The sequence below is a fragment of the Oncorhynchus masou genome, chromosome 32 (genome assembly GCF_036934945.1).
Source record: "Oncorhynchus masou masou isolate Uvic2021 chromosome 32, UVic_Omas_1.1, whole genome shotgun sequence".
Lineage (NCBI taxonomy): Eukaryota > Metazoa > Chordata > Actinopteri > Salmoniformes > Salmonidae > Oncorhynchus > Oncorhynchus masou.
Genome location: NC_088243.1, coordinates 22,938,798 through 22,963,367, shown reverse-complemented (window position 1 = coordinate 22,963,367; position 24,570 = coordinate 22,938,798). Strand labels below are relative to the sequence as shown.

Below are 24,570 nucleotides of genomic sequence, written 5' to 3'. Positions count from 1 at the left end.
GCTAGCTAGCAGCATTTCCTACGTTAAGGACGACAAATAGCTGGCTAGCTAACCTCGGTAAATTAAGATAATCACTCTAAGTCTACACACTCTAAACTGCACAATTATCTTGGATACGAAGACAGCGAAGACAACTATGTAGCTAGCTGACACTACGCTAATCGAGTCGTTCAGTTGAGTGTAATAGTTTCTACAGTGCTAGTGGACAGTGGATGTTAGCTAGCTGCTTAGCTAGCTGCTGGGCAGATACGTTAGGACGACGAAATACGATAATTATGCAATTGTCGTTGATACAAAGACGGCTATGTAGCTAGCTAAGAAGAAATTGCTAAGATTAGACAAATCAAACCGTTGTACTATAACGAAATGTAATGAAAAGTTATACTAAAAGTTATACTACCTGCGGACCGAAGTGTAGATGCGACCGCTCGCTCCAACCGGAAAAGTAGCAACATTTTTGTAGTTCTCAATGGCTAACGTTATATCTTTCAAAAAACAACATGGTAGAAAGGACTGTCAACACATACTGAACAGCTCACATTATATACAGAAGCGTGCTACATGGCAGACTAATCCAAACTCATCTCTCAGCATGTCCAGCCTATACACTATCTCAGCCAATCATGGCTAGTTGTAAGGTTCCTGTCTTTTTCCATGGCTAAACCAACTAGGTTCATAATTTAAGGATGGAATACAAGTTTATTATTAGGCACATGAAAGTTCACATGTTCCAGAATGTATTTCTGCCAAAAAACGCATTTAGATAAATGTATGTTGCTCCTGTGAAGTAGTGACTTGTGACATACGCCTAGTTTCCTGAAACGACTCACTAACGGTCGGAAAGTACAGCCACAGTATAGTATGGTTTTCCATTGCACCATCCATACTGCGGAAAACGCATCTATAGGAATATGCTTTCGTTTTGCACATGATTTCATGCAGTGGTCATTAGGGCTCTCATCCATAGGCAGACAGGTCCTTTGTATCCATTAATAAACCTCAGAGAATCATCATCATTATGATCATCCACTGAAGGAGCTCCACCTCCATCCACTTCTCCCCAGCTAGCACCGTGCCAGCTTTACTAGATGAGGAGTCTAAATCTGGCCCTCCATCTCAGTTATCATGCCTGGCCTGCTGGTCATCACGTGTCTCAGTCCCACTCTCACCCATAGAGGCCAAGTGATTAATACACCAGAGCAAGGTAATGAGCTTTAGCAGTTTGATACAATTATTACATCCAGAGTCGACTGAAGAAGAGCCTCTGTAATCTGTATTTACCAGGTTATCAATACAGCTGCTTGATAGGCTTTAGGGTTGTGGAAGGTGATCCTATTAGAACACGCAGCTAGTTGGTGTCAGAAGTGGGATCCTTTTAGGTAGGTGATAGGGTTGTGAGGGGTGATAGGGGTCTATAATTGGCCTAGGGTTCAACATGGTGATGGGCTGGTGGGAAGATGACAGTTTTAGGAAGATGATAGTGCAGTGGGAGTGTGAGAGGACAGGGAGGGGTTCTAGGGTTGAAGCAGATAGTGGGTTTAGATTTGTGTCAGGGCGAAAGGAGTTTTTTTCTGTTAGAAGTGGGATACCGGCTGTCAGAGCGTGGGGTAATGGGAAGGGATTTGAGGTTCTAAGGTAATTAGGTTGTTTGCTTACAGGACATGATTGTTTATGGGGTTGACCATGTTTCATGTGTTTGAAGCTATAGAGCAGGGGTCTCCAAAAGGTTGAGCGCGTGCTACCAGTAGCTGGCAGCTCACCTACTAAATGTGGAACTCGCCAAACTATTCTGAAAGTATTTGCAATTTGTCATGTGTTCCATCGCAAACTGTTATAAACAAATCTTACAAGTATTCGACACCAAAAGCTCCCAGATATTATCTAATCAATGAAACATTTACATTATTCCGTCACTGGTTAGCCACTATTGGCTTAAAAAGCCAAACCTAACACCATATCTGCCAATTAATTTCCAGCAATATTGCCCATCTGTGCAAATTTTTTGTCTATCACTCCTGCATTTGTCCATTACTCCGTGTAGCAAGTTGATGTGATAACCGTCTGGTGGGTTGACAAATACTTTCCCCAAAACCTTCTTAACCAGTTGCGACGAGCAAACCCATATCCGGGAGCGTAATCATAGCCTCAAATGCATTAGCATAACGCAATGGACATAAATATCCCTAGGAACTTTTCCTATTCATGAAAATCGCAAATGAAATGAAATAAATATATTCAAACAAAAGCTTAGCCTTTTGTTAACAACATTGTCACCTCAGATTTTCAAAATATGCGTTATAGCCATCGCTAGACAAGCATTTGTGTAAGTTTATCATGGCATAATGCTATGCTAGGCTCTGCTGGCAGCAGGCAACATTTTCACAAAAATAAGACAAGCAACCAAATTAAATCATTTACCTTTGAAGAACTTTGGATGCTTTCACTCAGGAGACTCCCAGTTAGATAGCAAATGTTCCTTTTTTCCAAAAATATTATTTTTGTAGGCGAAAAAGCTCCCGTTTCTTCACCATGCTTGGCTGAGAAATCGACCGAAAAATGCTACAACTATAACGGCAAACTTTTTTCAAAATTAGCTATACATAATATCGACAGAAACAGGGCAAACGTTGTTTAGGATCCATCCCCAAGGTGTTTTTAACAAATATATTCGATAATATATCCGTTGAGGCAGTTGGTTTCTCATAAGAAGCGATTGGAAAAATGGCTACCTCAGTGTTTTACGCAAGGTTTTCTGCGGGAGACACTATGTGACCGCATGCAATATATGGTCCCTGACAGCCATTCTTCAAGGGAAATGCCTAAAAGACGTCACAATGCTGTAAACACCTTGGGGAAAACGTGGAAAACGTAAGCTCATTCGTAACTCATTCACAGCCATATAAGGAGTCATTGGCATGAGGCGGTTTCAAAAAATGCGGCACACAATTTTTATCTGGGTTTCACCTGTAACATCAGTTCTGTGGCACTCACAGACAATATCTTTGTAGTTTTGGAAACGTCAGTGTCTTCTTTCCAAAGCTGTTAATTATATGCATAGTCGAGCATCTTTTCGTGACAAAATATCTTGTTTGAAACGGGAACGTTTTCCATCCAAAAATTAAAATAGCGTCCCCTAAATCCAACTGGTTAATTAAATGTTAATTGCAAAGTAGGCTTACCTGGCAGAAGTCATGAGCAAGTACATCATTTATGTCTATTATTTATTATTTGCCATGAAATGAGCAGCAGCAGTACAGAACCATCGCTAGACCAACACATTTTATGGCACATTCCTCACTCGCTAGATGCACAATGGACTCATGAACCGCTAGTGGGACACCTGTGACAATATCCGGGTGAAATTGCAGAGCGCGAAATTCAAAATACAAAAATCGTAATATAAGAAATTCATGAAAACACAAGTGTCATGCATCATTTAAAAACGTAACTGTCACGCCCTGGCCATAGTTTACTTTGTATGTTTCTATGTTTTGGTTGGTCAGGGTGTGATCTGAGTGGGCATTCTATGTTGGATGTCTTGTTTGTCTATTTCTGTGTTTGGCCTGATATGGTTCTCAATCAGGGGCAGGTGATAGTCATTGTCTCTGATTGGGAACCATATTTAGGTAGCCTGGGTTTCACTGTGTGTTTGTGGGTGATTGTTCCTGTCTCTGTGTTTTGCACCAGATAGGGCTGTTTAGGTTTTTGCACGTTTGTTATTTTGTTAGTTTATTCGTGTCTAGTCTCTCTATTTAAATAAAATGAATCACAACCACGCTGCATTTTGGTCCGCTCCTCCTTCTAGAGACGAAAGCCGTGACAGTAACTTCTTTTTAATCCAACAGCGTTGTTAGATTTCAAAAAGGCGTTACGGCGAAAGCATATCATGCGATTATCTGATAATAGCGCACCACATCAAAATACTTTTTCAACCAGCACAGGCGTCACAAAATCACAAATAGCGATTCAATAAATCACTTACCTTTGAAGAACTTTCTCTGTTTGCAATCCCAAAGGTCCCAGCTACACAATGAATGGTGGTTTTGTTCGATAAAGTCCTTCTTTATATCCAAAAAGGTCTGTTTAGTTTGCGCCAATGATTTCAGTAATCCACTCGTTCAACATGCATACAAACGAATTCAAAAAGTTACCGGTAAAGTTCGTCCAAACAAGTCAAACGATGTTTCTAATTAATCCTCAGGTACTCTAATATCTAAATAAACGATAATATTTAAGACGGAGAATAGTATGTTCAATAGAGAAGATAAACAACGAAGAGTGCGCACCTCATTCACACGCTAACAAGACTGCTTTTCTAATTAGAGACACATTGGAAAAACTACAACTACTTGCTCATTTTGACATCTAGTTGAAGCCATAGGAACTGCAATCTGGGTCCTATATTTTTATATCCCATAGGCTAGCATTGAAATGGCCTGTGAACTAAAAATAAAAAATCGGGATAGATTTTCCTTGGGTTTTCGCGTGCCAAATCAGTTCTACTCACAGACATTATTTTAAGAGTGTTTTCTATCCAATGCTACCAATATGCATATCCTAGCTTCTGGGCCTGAGTAACAGGCAGTTTACTTTGGTCACGTCAGTCATATGAAATTCCGAGCAATAACCAGTATGCTAAAGAAATTAAAGGGCTAGATGCACAATTAAAGGAGAATTGCACTCAAAAAGCTATTTGTTAGTTTTCCTCCACACCTAAAAAAATTCTCTGTGATATATCAACAAGATTTTATTCTGAAAAATGAGCGAGAACAATCACATCGCGTCAGTGTTTTGCATGCATTTTACAATAAATAGTCGATAATATTTCAACCGGGCGGTAGATTTTCAATAGGAGATAGAAAGAAATGTTCTCGCTCCAGCGACGCGCGCATGCACAAATCTGAGGACATTTAGCTATCCACTGACGTGATGTGATCATTATTGCTCATTTTTCAGAATAAAAGCCTGAAGCTATGTCTAAAGAGTGTTCACACCTTGTGGAAGCCATAAGTAAAGGAATATGGTTGATATCCCTTTAACTTCTTGCGTCGAGCAATCCCGGATCCAGGATCCTATTTATAGCCTCAAGCTCATTAGCATAACGCAACGTTAGCTATTCATGAAAATCGCAAATGAAATGAAATAAATATATTTGCTCTCAAGCTTAGACTTTTGTTAACAACACTGTCATCTCAGATTTTCAAAATATGCTTTTCAACCATAGCTAAACAAGCATTTGTGTAAGAGTATTGATAGCTTGCATAGCTGTAAGCCTAGAATTCAGCCAGCAACATTTTCACAAAAACAAGAAAACCATTCAAATAAAATAATTTACCTTTGAAGAACTTCAGATGTTTTCAATGAGGAGACTCAGTTAGATAGCAAATGTTCAGTTTAAAAAAAATATTATTTGTGTAGGACAAATCGCTCCGTTTTGTTCATGTTTGGCTATGAAAAAAACCTGTATCCAGTTATAGCCTCAAGCTCATTAGCATAACGTAAAGTTAACTATTTATGAAAATCGCAAATGAAATGAAATGAATGTGCTAGCATTCAAGCTTAGCCTTTTCTTAACAACACTGTCATCGCAGATTTTCAAAATATGCTTTTGAACCATAGCAAAACAAGCATTTGTGTAGAGTATTGATAGCTAGCATAGCATTTAGCGTAGCAACATTTGCACAAAAACCAGAAAAGGATTCAAATAAAATCATTTACCTTTGAAGAACTTCTGATGTTTTCAATGAAGAGACTCTCAGTTACATAGCAAATGTTCAGTTTTTCTGAAAGATTCTTTGTGTAGGAGAAATCGCTCCGTTTTGTACATCACGTTTGGGTACCAAAAAAAAACGAAAATTCAGTCATCAAAACGGCGAACTGTTTTCCAAATTAACTCCATAATATCGACTGAAACACGGCAAACGCTGTTTAGAATCAATCCTCAAGGTGTTTTTCACATATCTCTTCATTGATATATCGTTCGTGGATGTCTACTTTCTCCTCTGAATCTATTGGAAAAAGACATGCTGCTGAAGATGACGCACCAATTTCGATGGAGGACACCGGGCGGACACCTGGCAAATGTAGTCTCTTATGGTCAATCTTCCAATGATATGCCTACAAATACGTCACAATGCTGCAGACACCTTGGGGAAACGATAGATCGGGCAGGCTCATTCCTTGCGCATTCACAGCCATATAAGGAGACAATGAAAAACAGAGCTTCAAAAATCCTGCTCATTTCCTGTTTGAAGTTTCATCTTGGTTTCGCCTGTAGCATCAGTTCAGGGGCACTCACAGACAATATCTTTGCAGTTTTGGAAACGTCAGAGTGTTTTCTTTCCAAAGCTGTCAATTATATGCATAGTTGAGCATCTTTTTGTGACAAAATATTGCGCTTAAAACGGGCACATTTTTTTATCCAATAATGAAATAGCGCCCCCATAGATGTAAGAGGTTAAATGGAGAATAGGCTTGCAATGGAAAAGAGAGGTTTCAGAAAAACAGCACTTCCTGGATGGATTTTTCTTAGGTTTTCGCCTGTAATATCAGTTATTTTATACTCACAGACAATATTTTGACAGTTTTGGAAACTTTAGAGTGTTTTCTCTCCTAATCTGACAAGTATATGCATATTCTAGCTTCTGGGCCTGAGAAATAGGCACTTTACTTTGGGAACGTTTTTCATCCAAACATCAAAATACTGCCCCCTAACCTCAAGAGGTTTTAACCATTGACATGGACTCAGAACATCGCATTTTGTTGTTTCTCTATGAACAATTGTAATTTTCAGAGTGAAAAACTAAAAATATATACAAGGGGAGAAAAGATAACTGAGAACATCATTTGGAAAATGTAAAACATCATTTTGGAAAAAGAGAGATTTTATAGGATTCCCTCATAGAGTTGTTTAGTAGCCATTATTTGACCAGGTATATTGACAGACCATGATGCACTACTTTCTCTAGTACACTAAGGACCCGGGGAGAGTTACAGGCGAGAAGAGAAGAATGGGCCTATTTGAAAGCTAGAAAAAAAATGTCCATCACGCCATGTCTTTTTTTAAAACGTAGATCTCAATGCTGGAAAAGGTTGGAGGAGAGCTTTGACCAATGACAGGCAGGGTCAGAGGGCCCAGGGCAGGGGTCAGAGGTTTGTGTGGTTTCCTGATAAAACTCCATAATCCCCTCTAATCTCCGTCGCTCCTATTGGCATCCTGCGCCGGTGGGCATAAATGACCTTTCACCCCTCCATCCCCCTATCCACCACCAACAGCCATAGAAGAAAAAGGTCCACACCCGTGTCACGTCCCATTTCCAAACCCCATCAACAGCAAGAGAGACAGAGGCATAAAAACATCTAGAAGAGTTACACCTGGCGGAAGATGTTTTATTCTTCATTACTCTCTTTTTTTCCTTAATTGCGGTGCTTGTATAAGTTTGTGGGGTTCATTTGGAGGCTGATCGTTGGCTATGGCCACCTTGTATTTTACATACCTGGATGGAATTGAACGTTTCCAGCAGCATAATGGAGGGAGGAGGAGAGGAGAGGTGATTTGTGTTGTGTTCTATTCTTAGTTGCAGTGATGTCAATAACCAGGCTGGTGGTTGGCTGACTGTTCTGTTCACCTTGTGTTATTTATGAACAGTCGGGCAGCAGGACGTGGGGGGGGGGGTTATTTACCACCTGCTTTGTTGGAGGCCACCTCAATTGGCAGAATCAGCCCTAAAAGTCCTGTGCATAGGCTGGCGGAAGGGCCTTTTTTATCAGTACTGTGCTTATCATTGGGCTGGCTGACGCAGGCAGGCTTCCATACTGGGCCATTGAAATATGCAGGCAGTATGTACAGACAGATGCAGGCCGTATCGGCTCACTTGCAGGCCTTGAGTCCCCCCCCCCCCCACCCCACCAACACCACCACCACCACCACCACCTCCTGCAACTCAGTTCAAGCCCTATAAATAAACAGCTATTAATCAGCCACCCACAGCAACAACTGACCACGGCTGTGACAGCTAGGACCTGACTGGCTATCTCTCTATCGCAACCTCTACCTCTCTCTGCCTTTCTCTCTCTCTCTCTACCTCTACCTCTCCCTCTACCTCTCTCTCTACCTCTCTCTCTACCTCTCTCTCTACCTCTCCCTCTACCTCTCTCTCCAACTCTCCCTCTCCCTCTACCTCTACCACTCCCTCTACCTCTACCTCTCTCTCTACGTCTCCCTCTACCTCTCTCTCTACCTCAACCTTTAACGATCCCTCTATCTCTACCTCAACCTCTACCTCTCTCTCTACCACTCTTTCTACCTCTACCTCTCTCTCTACCTCTCTCTCTACCTCTCTCTCTACCTCTACCTCTCTCTCTACCTCTCCCTCTACCTCTCTCTCTACCTCTCTCTCTACCTCTACCTCTCTCTCTACCTCTCTCTCTACCTCTCACTCAACCTCTACCTCTCCCTCTACCTCTCTCTCTATACCTCTACCTCTCTCTACCTCTCTCTCTACCTCTACCTCTACCTCTCTCTCTACCTTTCTCTCTACATTTCTCTCTACCTCTACCTCTCCCTCTACCTCTGTCTACATCTCTCTCTACCTCTCCCTCTACCTCTCCCTCTACCTCTCTCTCTACCTCTCTCTCTACCTCTCCCTCTACCTCTCTCTCTACCTCTCCCTCTACCTCTCTCTCTCTACCTCTCTCTACCTCTCTCTACCTCTCTCTCTCTACCTCTCTCTACCTCTCTCTACCTCTCTCTACCTGGCTCTCTACCTCTCCCTCTACCTCTACCTCTCTCTCAACCACTCTCTCTACCTCAACCTCTCTCTCTACTTCTCTCTCTCCCTCTACCTCTCCCTCTACCTCTCTCTCTACCTCTCTCTATCTCTACCTCTCCCTCTACCTCTCTCTCTACCTCTCTCTCTCTACCTCTCTCTCTCTACCTCTCCCTCTACCTCTACCTCTCTCTCTACCTTTCTCTCTACCTCTCTACCTCTCCCTCTACCTCTACCTCCCTCTCTACCTCTACCTCTCTCTCTACCTCTCTCTCTCTACCTCTCCCTCTACCTCTCTCTCTACCTCTCTCTCTCTACCTCTCTCTCTAACTTTAACTCTCCCTGTACCATTCACTCTACCTCTAACTCTCTCTCTACCTCTACCTCTCCCCTACCTCTCTCTCTCTCTCTACCTCTCCCTCTACCTCTCTCTCTACCTCTCTCTCTACCTCTCTCTCTACCTCTCTCTCTACCTCTACCTCTCTCTCTACCACTCTCTCTACCTCTACCTCTACCTCTCCATCTACCTCTCCCTCTACCTCTCTCTACCTCTCTCAATACCTCTCTCTCTACCTCTACCTCTCTCTCTACCTCTCTCTCTACCTCTCCCTCTACCTCTCTCTCTACCTCTCTCGCTACCTCTACCTCTACCTCTCTCTCTACCTCTACCTCTCTCTCTACCTCCACCTCTCCCTCTACCTCTCCCTCTCCCTCTCCCTCTCCCTCTACCTCTACCTCTCTCTCTACCTCCACCACTCTCTCTACCTCTACCTCTACCTCTCCATCTACCTCTCCCTCTACCTCTCTCTACCTCTCTCAATACCTCTCTCTCTACCTCTACCTCTCTCTCTACCTCTCTCTCTACCTCTCCCTCTACCTCTCCCTCTACCTCTCTCTCTACCTCTCTCTCTCCCTCTCTCTCTACCTCTCTCTCTACCTCTCCCTCTACCTCTCTCTACCTCTCCCTCTACCTCTCCCTCTACCTCTACTACTCTCTCTAACTTTCTCTCTACCTCTACCTCTCCCTCTACCTCTGTCTACATCTCTCTCTACCTCTCTCTCTACCTCTACCTCTCTCTCTACCTCTCTCTCTACCTCTCTCTCTACCTCTCTCTACCTCGCTCTCTACCTCTACCTCTCTCTCTACCACTCTCTCTACCTCAACCTCTCTCTCTCTACCTCTCCCTCTACCTCTCTCTCTACCTCTCCCTCTACCTCTCTCTCTACCTCCCTCTACCTCTCTCTCTACCTCTCTCTATCTCTACCTCTACCTCTCTCTCTCTCTACCTCTCTCTCTACCTCTCCCTCTACCTTTACCTCTAACTCTACCTCTCCCTCTACCTCTGCCTCCACCTCTCCCTCTACCTCTCTCTCTCTACCTCTACCTCTACCTCTACCTCTAACCTCTACCTCTACCTCTCCATCTACCTCTCCCTCTACCTCTACCTCTCTCTCTACCTCTCTCTACCTCTCCCTCTACCTCTACCTCTCCCTCTACCTCTACCTCTAACTCTCCCTCTACCTCTCCCTCTAACTCTCCCTCTACCTCTCCCTCTACCTCTCCCTCTACCTCTCTCTCTACCTCTACCTCTACCTCTACCTCTCCCTCTACCTCTACCTCTACCTCTCTCTCTACCTCTCCCTCTAACTCTCCCTCTACCTCTCCCTCTACCTCTCCCTCTACCTCTCCCTCTACCTCTCTCTCTACCTCTCTCTCTACCTCTACCTCTACCTCTACCTCTCCCTCTACCTCTCTCTCTACCTCTACCTCTACCTCTAACTCTCTCTCTACCCCCCCTGTTCTATCTGCCTCTACCTCTCTTTCTACCTCTGCCCCCCCCCTTTTCTCTCTGCCTTAGCCTTAGTTACTCTATCACTCTTTCTCTGAAGTGGTTGAGCAGGTTCCAGACCTGTATTTCAGGGGAGAGAGAAAAATAAAAGAATCCCTGTGCCTTTACCAGTTTACCTTGCAACCCGATGTATGGACCTGCGAACAAAGACGTCTTTATGGAGAAAATCATTGCAGGGCCATTTGTTGAAAATGTTTGGATGGTGATGTAGAATTAGGTAAAGGTGTGGTAGCGTCAGGGGTCATTTTGTCTCCATTTCATTTACACTGCAGCAGTAATTTATAAATAAATTAGTGTTGAATAAATGTTGTTTTCTTGCCCAGATTTTTCAGAGCACCGTCTCACTATTCCTGACATATCAAATGAACCTTGACCTTTCTTTTCTTTTTGGAATGTTCAATGCTAAAATATAGGCCTTGCTCTCTGACATCCAGAGACATTCACAGAGTGTGTGCTCACTGTGCAGATGAGAACTGAGATTAAAAGACAGATTTCTATAACTTTTTATTAGAGCTGACACTGTGTAGGGCTACAATTAGTATTTTAATTATGCTACGATTGTGTGTGTGTTAGTATTCATGTGTGTTATGTGTCCGTGCTATTATATGTGCCTGTGTGCGTGTGCCTGTGTGTGTAACTGTGTGTGGCAGGCAGTGCTAATAGTACTCTGTACACCTCCATGTGGGTCTTTTTTGTTCCTGAGTGCCGTGCTCTCATTAAGCTGTCGTTTTTAGCAGCATGGCACCTGCTTTAAGAGAGAACCGTTAGCGCTAACGACAGACAGCGCGCCTGGCAGCCTCAATCTTTGCCCCTCCCGACTAGTCCACTTGCTGAAATTAGCTACATTTCACAAACAATTTCACAAACTCGTTAGGCAGTTAGGTGTTTATTGGAAGACGACAGACTTTCCCTTGAGCGGTGTATAATACACACCCGCAAGGTTAAGGAGAGAACCAGCCCACATAATAAGCCACAATTACAGAAAAACTAGAGGCTCAAATGGGTTTCTAATTCATTACCAGACTCCTTTTAGAGGAAGCTTCTTATGGTTTATACGTTTACAACAGTTTTTCTGTTTCTTTTGATTTGGTCCATTGAAAATACTTGGACCCCTTTGTGCTACCCAACCTTACCTGCTTAACTTCAACCCCACCTTACGACCCTTGACCCTTTGCTTACCTCACCACCTCTCCTCTGTCAGCACCCGTGTTAGTGTGCTAGGACTAGGCCTTGCTCAGTGATTTTACTTTAAGGTCCCCCACTATTATGGACTCTTATTCATTCAGAGTAGGATTCAAAGCCCATTTATTTTCTTTACGGTGACACTACTTCCCCTGTGTTTATAATTGAGCTTGTTTCAATTTGTGCCCGGCCTCCCCTGACAAGCCAGGGCCTTGATGTATCGTTCGCCGCTGTACGCCTTATCTGTTGATGTACAGTTTTAACCTTTTCAGAAGGTTGCCTCTACCAACCGTTCCCCTTTCTCCTCCCTCACCCCACCCCCCTTCCCAAGCAAGGAATACATATTGTACAGGAAAGAGGAGCATAACCCCTTTTCCAAAGTCATCTAATGTAAATGTTTAGGTTTTGTTTCCATAACATTTCCATAAAAAGAGTTGTGGCCCGTACAGTGGCTGGTTGAGATATGAGAGGGAAATGGAGGCCTGTGTATGTGACTTTGCGGTGAACTTGCAGTGTGCATCTGTGGTCTTTCTCCATTTGTTCGCTCACAGATACAAGGCCGTAAATCACACACTGTAAAACAGGGAATGCAGGACGGTGGTGCAGGAGTATGTACTGATTTTAGGGGCTGGTACAGGAAGAGGGAGGGTGTGTGTGTGTACATGTATGTGTGTGTACTGTATGTGTGTGTACTGTATGTGTGTGTACATGTATGCGTGTGTACTGCATGTGTGTGTACTTCATGTGTGTGAACTGTATGTGTATGTACATGTATGTGTGTGCACTTTACGTTTGTATACTGTAAGTGTGTGTACATGTATGTGTGTGTACTGTACTGTACTGTACGTGTCAGGTGGGATACATCATACATGCATTCCTTGAACATGTAGCTGAAGGCTGATGTCATGACACTTGACTACCGCTGCAGGTTGTGGTTATTTACGTCGTCAAGATGCCTTGTTGTCACGCACATGTCAAAGGTCAACAAGAAGATTCATAATCACAACTATACAGTATCACCACTAGTATTGGGGTTAACGTGGTACACAAGGAATGTTATGTAGTCAGAAACATGTTCCTTTTTCAAATTGGGTAATATTATTACATTTACTTTGTCAAACAACGTGTGCTTTACTTTCTCTACCGGGTGCGTGTTTCTATGATCCGATTTCGACTTGTTTCCTCATTTAGTTCTTAAGCGAGCAGAGAAAGGCTGTTCGAAGAAATGTCATGACAGCTGCTCTCAGTAGAAATGTATAGAGGGCGCACCTCTGATCTTTGCCATTGATCGCGTCTGAGATAGCAAAGCCCACATAGAGGGCTTTCCCGTCTAGTGGCAAGTGTGCCCTCTATCTATCTTTATGGGTCCGTGCACGTGCGGTCTATAACCAGAAATTGCAGCTTGAGAGAAAGAGTTTGAATGAAAAGTCTGGCTTACAGTATATATGGCTAATTAAGCAGCTCATATAGTGCAGCACTTGTAGACGAGCACAGGAAAGAAGCTCCACAGATGAACGGAGGAACTAGTGATCCAATATGAGTTAGTAAGTAGCCTGTCTTTGGTAGAGCGGGAGTGGCTCGCCTTGTTCCCTCCAACAGTCAAACAAATGGTGAGATTTATACCACCGTATACCACGGGTATGACAAAAACGGTATTTTTACTCTTCTAATTATCTTGGTAACCAGTTTATAACAGCAGTAAGGCACCTCAGGGGTTTGTGGTATATGGCCAATATACCACGGCTAAGGGCCGTATCCTAAGAACTTAGCCGTAGTATATTGGCCGTATACCACACTTCCTCTGGCTTTATTGCTTAAATATAACGCATTTGTAACGACGTTCTTCGTTTGTCGCAAGAAAGTCGGACCAAAATGCAGCGTGGTGGTTACTCATGATCTTTAATGAAGGATCGCGATACATAAAATAACTATTACAAAATACAAAACAACAAACGGAACGTGAAATCTAATTACAGCCTATCTGGTGAAACTACACAGAGACAGGAACAATCACCCACGAAATACAAAGTGAAACCCAGGCTACCTAAATACGGTTCCCAATCAGAGACAACGAGAATCACCTGACTCTGATTGAGAACCGCCTCAGGCAGTCAAACCTATACTAAACACACCCCTAATCAACCACAATCCCAATGCCTACAAAAACCCCAATACAACAACACAATAACATAAACCCATGTCACACCCTGGCCTGACCAACTAATTATCTAAAACACAAAATACTAAGACCAAGGCGTGACAGAATCCCCCCCCCCTAAGGTGCGGACTCCCGGACGCACCTCAAAACCATAGGGAGGGTCCGGGTGGGCGTCTGTCCATGGTGGCGTTTCCGGCTCGGGACGTGGACCCCACACCATAAATGTCATAGTTCCTCCCCTTCGCGTCCTGGGATGATCCACCCTCGCCGCCGACCATGGCCTAATAGTCCTCACCCAGAACCCCACTGAACTGAGGAGCAGCTCGTGACTGAGGGGCAGCTCGGGACTGAGGCAGCTCGGGATTGAGGGGCAGCTCGGGACTGAGGGGCAGCTCGGGACTGAGGGGCAGCTCAGGACTGAGGGGCAGCTCGGGACTGAGGGGCAGCTCGGGACTGAGAGAAAGCCCAGCACTGAGAGGAAGCCCAGTACTGAGAGGAAGCCCAGTACTGAGATGAAGCCCAGCCAGGCAGTTGAATCCGGCAGATCCTGGCTGACTGGCGGATCTGGAAGAGTCTGGCTGACTGGCAGATCTGGAAGAGTCTGGCTGACTGGCAGATCTGGAAGGGTCTGGCTGACTGGCAGATCTGGAAGAGTCTGGCAGACTGACGGCTCTGGCTGCTTCATGCTGACTGATGGCTCTGGCTGCTCCATGCTGACTGGCGGCTCTGGCTGCTCCATGCAGATTGACAGCTCTGGCGGCTTCTTGCAGACTGACAGCTCTGACTGTTCCATGCAGACTAACAGCTTTGGCAGCTCCTTGCCGACTGGCAGCTCCTTGCAGACAGGCAGCTCCTTGCAGACTAGCAGCTCCTTGCAGACTGGCAGCTCCTTGCAGACTGGCAGCTCCTTGCAGACTGGCAACTCCATGCAGACTGGCAACTCCATGCAGACTGGCAACTCTGGCTGCTCCAAGCAGACTGGCAGCTCTGGCTGCTCCATGCAGACTGGCAGCTCTAGCTGCTCCATGCAGACTGGCAGCTCTGGCTGCTCCATGCAGACTGGCAGCTCCTTGCAGACTGGCAGCTCCTTACAGACTGGCAGCTCTAGCTGCTCCATGCAGACTAGCTGCTCCATGCAGACTGGCAGCTCTGGCTGCTCCATGCAGACTGGCAGCTCTAGCTGCTCCATGCAGACTGGCAGCTCTGGCTGCTCCATGCAGACTGGCAGCTCTGGCTGCTCCATGCAGACTGGCAGCTCTAGCTGCTCCATGCAGACTGGCAGCTCAGGCTGCTCCGAACAGGCAGGAGGCTCCGGCAGCGCTGTAGAGGAGGAAGGCTCTAGAAACGCTGAACAGGCGGGAGACTCCGACAGCGCAGGAGAGGGAGAAAGCGCTGGCTGTGCTGAACAGGCGAGGCGCACTGAAGGACTGGTGCGTGGTACTGGAACTGGTGGTACTGGATCGAGGACACGCACAGGAAGCCTGGTGCGGGAGCTGCCATCGGAGGACTGGTGTGTGAAGGTGGCACAGGATGGACTGGACCGTGAAGGTGTACTGGAGAGCCTGAGAGCAGGACTGGCACAGGACGTGCAAGGCTAGGTAGGTACACAGGAGGCCTAGTGCGTGAGGCTGGCACATTTTTCACCAGCCGACTAACACGCACCTCAGGACTAGTATGGAGCGCTGACCCAGGTGCCATTAAATCCCCGACACGCTCCGTCGGACGAATCTTGTACCTAAAGCACCAAACTAGCAACTCCCTCATTACTCTCTCCTCCAATTTCCCCATTAACTCCTTCACAGTCTCTGTTTCGCTCACCTCCAACACCGGTTCTGGTCTCCTCCTTGGCTCCTCACGATAAACAGGGAGAGTTGGCTCAAGTCTGTCTCCTGACTCAGCCACTCTCCCTCTGAGCCCCCCCCCCCAAGAAATTTTTGGGGCTGATTTTCGGGTTTAGCTCTGCGCCGCCGTGTCTTTCTTTTCGACTCCATTCTCCTATAGCCCTCTTCGCACTGCTCCAGCGAATCCCAGGCGGACTCCGGCACTCTCTCTGGGTCGGCCGCCCACCTGTCTATTTCTTCCCACGTCGTATACTCCAAGCCTCTGCTGTCCATAACGTCCTCCCTTCGCTGCTCCAGCTGCCTGTTAACACGCTGCTCGGTCCGTGTGTGGTGGGTGATTCTGTAACGACGTTCTTCGTTTGTCGCAAGAAAGTCGGACTGAAATGCGGCGTGGTGGTTACTCATGATCTTTAATGAAGGATCGCGATACATAAAATAACTATTACAAAATACAAAACAACAAACGGAACGTGAAATCTAATTACAGCCTATCTGGTGAAACTACACAGAGACAGGAACAATCACCCACGAAATACAAAGTGAAACCCAGGCTACCTAAATACGGTTCCCAATCAGAGACAACGAGAATCACCTGACTCTGATTGAGAACCGCCTCAGGCAGCCAAACCTATAATAAACACACCCCTAATCAACCACAATCCCAATGCCTACAAAAAACCCAATACAACAACACAATAACATAAACCCATGTCACACCCTGGCCTGACCACCTAATTATCTAAAACACAAAATACTAAGACCAAGGCGTGACAGCGTTACTTTCCACACAAAGTAGTATTGTAAATTAACATGTTACAGTGCCTTGCGAAAGAATTCGGCCCCCTTGAACTTTGTGACCTTTTGCCACATTTCAGGCTTCAAACATAAAGATATAAAACTGTATTTTTTTGTGAAGAATCAACAACAAGTGGGACACAATCATGAAGTGGAACGACATTTATTGGATATTTCAAACTTTTTTAACAAATCAAAAACTGAAAAATTGGGCGTGCAAAATTATTCAGCCCCTTTACTTTCAGTGCAGCAAACTCTCTCCAGAAGTTCAGTGAGGATCTCTGAATGATCCAATGTTGACCTAAATAACTAATGATGATAAATACAATCCACCTGTGTGTAATCAAGTCTCCGTATAAATGCACCTGCACTGTGATAGTCTCAGAGGTCCGTTAAAAGCGCAGAGAGCATCATGAAAAACAAGGAACACACCAGGCAGGTCCGAGATACTGTTGTGAAGATGTTTAAAGCCAGATTTAGATACAAAAAGATTTCCCAAGCTTTAAACATCCCAAGGAGCACTGTGCAAGCGATAATATTGAAATGGAAGGAGTATCAGACCACTGCAAATCTACCAAGACCTGGCCGTCCCTCTAAACTTTCAGCTCATACAAGGAGAAGACTGATCAGAGATGCAGCCAAGAGGCCCATGATCACTCTGGATGAACTGCAGAGATCTACAGCTGAGGTGGGAGACTCTGTCCATAGGACAACAATCAGTCGTATATTGCACAAATATGGCCTTTATGGAAGAGTGGCAAGAAGAAAGCCATTTCTTAAAGATATCCATACAAAGTGTCGTTTAAAGTTTGCCACAAGCCACCTGGGAGACACACCAAACATGTGGAAGAAGGTGCTCTGGTCAGATGAAACTAAAAGTGAACTTTTTGGCAACAATGCAAAACGTTATGTTTGGCGTAAAAGCAACACAGCTCATCAACCACAACACACCATCCCCACTGTCAAACATGGTGGTGGCAGCATCATGGTTTGGGCCTGCTTTTCTTCAGCAGGGACAGGGAAGATGGTTAAAATTGATGGGAAGATGGATGGAGCCAAATACAGGACCATTCTGGAAGAAAACCTGATGGAGTCTGCAAAAGACCTGAGACTGGGACGGAGATTTGTCTTCCAACAAGACAATGATCCAAAACATAAAGCAAAATCTACAATGGAATGGTTCAAAAATAAACATATCCAGGTGTTAGAATGGCCAAGTCAAAGTCCAGACCTGAATCCAATCGAGAATCTGTGGAAAGAACTGAAAACTGCTGTTCACAAATGCTCTCCATCCAACCTCACTGAGCTCGAGCTGAGGAATGGGAAAAAATGTCAGTCTCTCGATGTGCAAAACTGATAGAGACATACCCCAAGCGACTTACAGCTATAATCGCAGCAAAAGGTGGCGCTACAAAGTATTAACTTAAGGGGGCTGAATAATTTTGCACACCCAATTATTCAGTTTTTGATTTTTTTTTAAAGTTTGAAATATCCAATAAATGTCATTCCATTTCATGATTGTGTCCTACTTGCTGTTGATTCTTCACAAAAAAATACAGTTTTATATCTTTATGTTTGAAGCCTGAAATGTGGCAAAAGGTCGCAAAGTTCAAGGGGGCCGAATACTTTCGCAAGGCACTGTACTTTTGTTAGATGTAAAAAGGATTATTACTTTTCCAAGTAACTAATCCCAACTCTGATCACCACGCACATAACATGTAAAACACACACAAACACTCCAGAGAACCCCATGATCAAACCCATACAGTATCACCACAGACATAACTTATAGTCTCTACTATACTTAGCATGAATGTTCCTATCCTTCTAATGTAATTGGTTGTGGTCGTTACTTCTAGTAGGCTGTGATTGGTGATTGATGGTGGAATCTTCCAAGATTATCAAGGTTTTCAAGGTTTTATGAACTTCCTGGTTCTCGCTCTGCAGCCCCTGTGTGCAACTTCCTGTCTGGCTTTTCAGAGATGTCTTCAGAGACCCCAAAACACCCTTTACTGTCTGAGGATAGAGTGTCGGGAACCAAACAGCCTTACTTCACTGTTCTCTCCCAATCTGTTTTTGTGCACGAAGGGGGCTCCTCTCCCGAGCCCAAAAATTCAACTGTGACATGACTTTATGCACGGCAGCTAGAGTTCAAAGAATAGGTATGATCTGCGCTACACAGAGGGGGCTACTGGCTGATCTTTGGGGTGTAATAAATAGCTTGAAAGATGATTTATCACATGTCAGGGAGAAGCAGTGAAATAACGCTGTGCTTCTCCAGCAAAACTGCCATTTTAATTGCTTCTGAGCCTTTTCAATGGGGCTCAGAATATATGATGAGAGAGAGAGAGAGAGAGAGAGAGAGAGAGAGAGAGAGAGAAACACCTTACATTTGAATGTTGTCTGAACTTGACTTTTCTTCGGCAGCTTGGCGAGTCGTTATTATTCATATTGCTTTAGAACAACACTGTGAGCCAAGGCAAAGTGTCTGTCTGTCTGTTTTTCGGGACCTGGGGAGTGAAGCACTGTGAGCCAAGGCAAAGTGGCTGGCTGTCTGTCTGTCTCTCTGTCGGGATGTGGGGAATGAAGCACAGTGAGCCAAGGCAAAGTGGCTGTCTGTCTATCTGTCTGGACCTGAGGATTGAAGCCCTGTGTGCCCAGGCAAAGTGTCAGTCTCTCGGGACCTGGCGAGTGATGCTCTGTGAACCAAGGCAATGTGTCTGTCTGTCTGTCTGTCGGGATGTGGGGAGTGAAGCACTGTGAGCCAAGGCAAAGTGTCTGTCTGTCTATCTGTCTGTCGGAAGTGAAGCACTGTGAGCCAAGGCAAAGTGTCTGTCTGTCTGTCTGTCTGTCTGTCGGGGCCTGGGGAGTGAAGCACTGTGAGCCAACGCAAAATGTCTGTCTTTCTGTCGGGACCTGGGGAGTTAAGCATGGAAATGAAACAGCTGGTCTAGCCTAGCTAGCTTTAGTGGGGCAGTTTAGTTAATAATAATAATTTTGTGTGTTCTTATATTTGTCCTATTTCACACATGTAAAAGTGTGTTTTAACATGCAGGTGTGAATTGGAAATGTCATTTCTGCATATCCCACTCTCGCTGAGGAACCCTGGAGAACGTCGACAAATTTCTCTCCTTGTTGGATCAAGGATTCAAACTAGCGACCTTTCGGTTACTGGCCCATCACTCTAACTGCTAGGCTACCTGCCGCCTGTGAACTCTCGCTGGGCACTGTGCACTGTACAGGACCCTTCCCATGACAGATAGGTTTCTGGGGCTGCCTGGGGCTTTGTTCCTACTATGATTATTGTTATTTCAGTGCCATTGTAAGGTGATCCGGTGTGTATATCACTGTGTCAGTGGGATCTTATCGCACCGGCAGTTTTTTGTTTGATTCAGCACAAGTTTCCTGGACAGGGATCAAAGGAGTACATCTCAGAGAGCTTATCTCCTTTTTTATATCTCTCACTCTCTAATTCACTGTCTCTGCTGCAAATGTCATGCTCCCCAAATCCAAAGTAAACAGCCATAAGCATATGGGATTTGGATGGAAAACTATCTGAAAGCTACTTTAGTATCTCACCATGATGTCACTGTTCTGTTGATGAATGCCTTGCTTTGATAACATGAACCTTAATGTGTTTCTGTCTTCTGCCCCTCCATAGGTTTGGTCCAGGACTGGTCATCCACAGGCATGGTTTCATTGAAGAGCTGGACAGCCAGAGAGACAGAGGCATTCTGCTCAAAGACTGCTTACCCTCTGATATCGTGACCGTCTACCACGGGAACAGCCCAGTCACAACTGACTGACTGACCGGCTGACACTGACCTGAGCAAGGGGGAGGGGAGAGGGCAGGGAGAGAGGTGGGGGTAAGGAAGGGTATCCCAGAGCAGTGCAGAAGTGAATACGTGGATCCGGAAGCAATTTAGCTTTCCTGTGGCGCGAGACTACTGGCAAACATCTGCCCTGAACTCCAGATGAACCTCCCTCATCCCCTCCCCCTTTCTCTCTCTCCGTCAGCCAGCCCAGAGTCAGGCTCATACCTCGGTGCGAAAACAAGGCTGGGAGGTCTGTCCTAGTGCTGGTCAGCCTGTGGCCCCGGAGGCCCCTGGAAGAGGACAGGAACAGAGTTAGGCCAGGGCAGGACATGCCCTTACCAAACAGTGATCCCTGGCCCTTGTCACTCGCTCCTTTGCTCTCCATAGGCAGATAAGGGAGGTGGGTTTTGGGGGAAATGGGGGCAAACAGTCACTCTGCAGGAGGCAAACAGATCACTTCTGATTGGCTTGGGACTTTTCTCTGACCTCTTGCCCTCTGGTTTTGAAAATGTTGTCTTTATGTTATAATATGTCACATTGATAGAAGGAATGTTGTCCTGCTCAAACAGGTTTATAAATGTGAACATGTGTATTTGAATGTCTTATGTTCAGTCCTGTTGTTTGTCATTCTAAAACATATGGAATGCACTGATTGTAAACTTTTTGAATTATGAAATATTTTTCCAAGTTTAAGAACAGGCACTCACACAAAGCACACTTCCATGTGCAGTATGTCCTGTAGGGGATAGAATGGTCTTGGAGCCACAGCACCAATCCGTGTAGACATCTAGGTACATGCAGACACCTGATGTCCATGGAGTGGCTGAGTCTCTCCAGGTGTCGTTGGCTTTTGCTCATCTTTCCAGCCTGAGAGAGATCCTTTTATTTACAGCTCCTAATGGAAGAAACACAGCTGAGCCAGGAGCAGTGGAGATAGCAGTGTAAAGTTGAATTCTGTTTTTAGAGGCATATATTCACTGCCAATAAGGGGTCCTTCTCATCTCTGATAAAGAGTATGAAGACAGAAAAGGGGGTGGCAAGTGTGGGTGCATTTGCCCAAAATAGTAATGCATACAGTACAGTGCGTGAGGCATCTTGGAGTAAAAGTTATTTTTGAAGTCTTGAACCCAAAATACATTCATAAAACAACCTTTAAATGTATTCTTTATTTAATTTACCATAGTATTTCCCCATTAAAATATAACAGGAAAGTGTTGCATCATGTGTTACGCTTAAACCTTTAGCCGGCTCCCATTTACAGTGCCTTGCGAAAGTATTTGGCCCCCTTGAACTTTGTGACCTTTTGCCACATTTCAGGCTTCAAACATAAAGATATAAAACTGTATTTTTTTGTGAAGAATCAACAACAAGTGGGACACAATCATGAAGTGGAACGACATTTATTGGATATTTTAAACTTTTTTAACAAATCAAAAACTGAAAAATTGGGCGTGCAAAATTATTCAGCCCCTTTACTTTCAGTGCAGCAAACTCTCTCCAGAAGTTCAGTGAGGATCTCTGAATGATCCAATGTTGACCTAAATGACTAATGATGATAAATACAATCCCCCTGTGTGTAATCAAGTCTCCGTATAAATGCACCTGCACTGTGATAGTATCAGAGGTCCGTTAAAAGCGCAGAGAGCATCATGAAGAACAAGGAACACACCAGGCAGGTCCAAGATACTGTTGTGAAGAAGTTTAAAGCCGGATTTGGATACAAAAAGATTTCCCAAGCTTTAAACATCCCAAGGAGCACTGTGCAAGCGATAATATTGAAATGGAAGGAGTATCAGACCACTGCAAATCTACCAAGACCTGGCCGTCCCTCTAAACTTTCAGCTCATACAATGAGAAGACTGATCAGAGATGTAGCCAAGAGGCCCATGATCACTCTGGATGAACTGCAGAGATCTACAGCTGAGGTGGGACACTCTGTCCATAGGACAACAATCAGTCGTATATTGCACAAATCTGGCTATTATGGAAGAGTGGCAAGAAGAAAGACATTTCTTAAAGATATCCATAAAAAAGTGTCGTTTAAAGTTTGCCACAAGCCACCTGGGAGACACACCAAACATGTGGAAGAAGGTGCTCTGGTCAGGTGAAACCAAAATTGAACTTTTTGGCAACAATGCAAAACGTTATGTTTGGCGTAAAAGCAACACAGCTCATCACCCTGACCACACCATACCCACTGTCAAACATGGTGGTGGCAGCATCATGGTTTGGGCCTGCTTTTCTTCAGCAGGGACAGGGACGATGGTTAAAATTGATGGGAAGATGGATGGAGCCAAATACAGGACCATTCTGGAAGAAAACCTGATGGAGTCTGCAAAAGACCTGAGACTGGGACAGGGATTTGTCTTCCAACAAGACAATGATCCAAAACATAAAGCAAAATCTACAATGGAATGGTTCAAAAATAAACATATCCAGGTGTTAGAATGGCCAAGTCAAAGTCCAGACCTGAATCCAATCGAGAATCTGTGGAAAGAACTGAAAACTGCTGTTCACAAATGCTCTCCATCCAACCTCACTGAGCTCGAGCTCTTTTGCAAGGAGGAATGGGAAAAATTCAGTCTCTCGATGTGCAAAACTGATAGAGACATACCCCAAGCGACTTACAGCTGTAATCGCAGCAAAAGGTGGCGCTACAAAGTATTAACTTAAGGGGGCTGAATAATTTTGCACGCCCAATTTTTCAGTTTTTGATTTGTTAAAAAAGTTTAAAATATCCAATAAATGTCATTCCACTTCATAATTGTGTCCCACTTGTTGTTGATTCTTCACAAAAAAATACAGTTTTATATCTTTATGTTTGAAGCCTGAAATGTGGCAAAAGATTGCAAAGTTCAAGGGGGCCGAATACTTTCGCAAGGCACTGTAGGCCTGGGTCCCACCATGAGGAGACCGGGGGATCGTGGCTGGGTCAGTCAGGCCCTCTGCACCAAGCCCTCTGCTCCAACCTCAAGCCCCGGTACAAAACAACTGTCCCCAATGTCCTGTTAAACACAGCCTTATGGCTGGGGCTGTGGAATGCTTAGACATCACTTTACGGCTCCTCTCAGAGACAAATACAATCTTTTTCTGAACAGAGGGGGGAACATTTCAGTGAGTGGAGAATAAAGAAAGACAAAATGTGTCAACAGCAGATTCAGTTCCTCTCAGGTTTCAAGCCTTCCTGCCATTGTTTTCTAAGATGGCTGTCTTACATAGAGGAGCCGGGGTCAACCCTTATAAATTATTTTCTGCACACAATGCTAAACCAAATAGGGATTTTTTTTCAACCCACTTCAAAGGTTCTGCGTCAACCCATGAGTCAGCTGGAGAGATGTCCATGAAGTGAGAGCAAATGTAGAAAAAGGTTCCATCGGATGATTTTGTGGAAGTTGACGTCTTTATTTTGTTTTCCTTTCCCTCCTCTTGTCTGCTGTCTCTTTCTAGAGTCATTGTACTTGTCACAACAATGGGGCAGTGAAACTGCTCTCCAAATAAGGATGGTCTGGAGTGGAGCAATTACAAGCCTCTATATCAATACAATCCAGTTTTTAAATACAATCCATTGACATTGGTGGTTTTTAAACTATAGAGTGGAGGTTCAGGGACTTTTTCGTAAAAGTTGTCTGTAAACACCTCTGCATTAGCTGTGTATTATATATTGAAATGTTTACACTTTTTATGAAATGAAAATGCCAGAGGTATAAGTTCGATCCTTCCAGTAGAGCAGACGTTCAGACCACCAAACCAACTTTCTCAGTGGTCTTGGTTATTTATGGTGCGGGAGCCCTGGCCTGTATCTGTCCCAGGCATCATCCTTCTCTTCCATGGGAGTCTCCCTGCCTGCTCAGCCTCTCCCCACCACGAAGACATTCACCAACGGGTGGAAATATATAAAAGTTCAGACTGGCCAGGCCCAGATTAAACGCATGTTTTGGAGATGGGTCGAGTAACATCAAGGGGAATCGGTACACTCTGCGCAGGCCTCAAGTAGAAACTGATATGTTAAGCACATTTTTTTCATATTTTTTGTTCGGTAACAGTAATCAAAGTTTATGATTCAAAGAACAAAAATGAATCATGGGAAAAGCAAGATTTTTTATTGGCAGTGTGGTGGAATTCTGACTGACAGGATAAGGGCTTCAGTGTGTGTTCGAAGGG

General features: G+C 44.6%; 1 protein-coding gene across 1 annotated transcript in view; it reads left to right on the top strand.

Annotated features, from left to right (window-relative positions):
* Nucleotides 1-20,400, top strand: part of LOC135527164 (CDAN1-interacting nuclease 1-like) — a 71,141-nt gene extending 50,741 nt beyond the window's left edge. The window contains exon 6 of the mRNA XM_064955801.1: nt 20,256-20,400. Within this exon, the coding sequence (XP_064811873.1) occupies nt 20,256-20,400 (145 nt within the window). The remainder of the gene's footprint in view (nt 1-20,255) is intronic.
* Nucleotides 20,401-24,570: the final 4,170 nt, after the last annotated feature.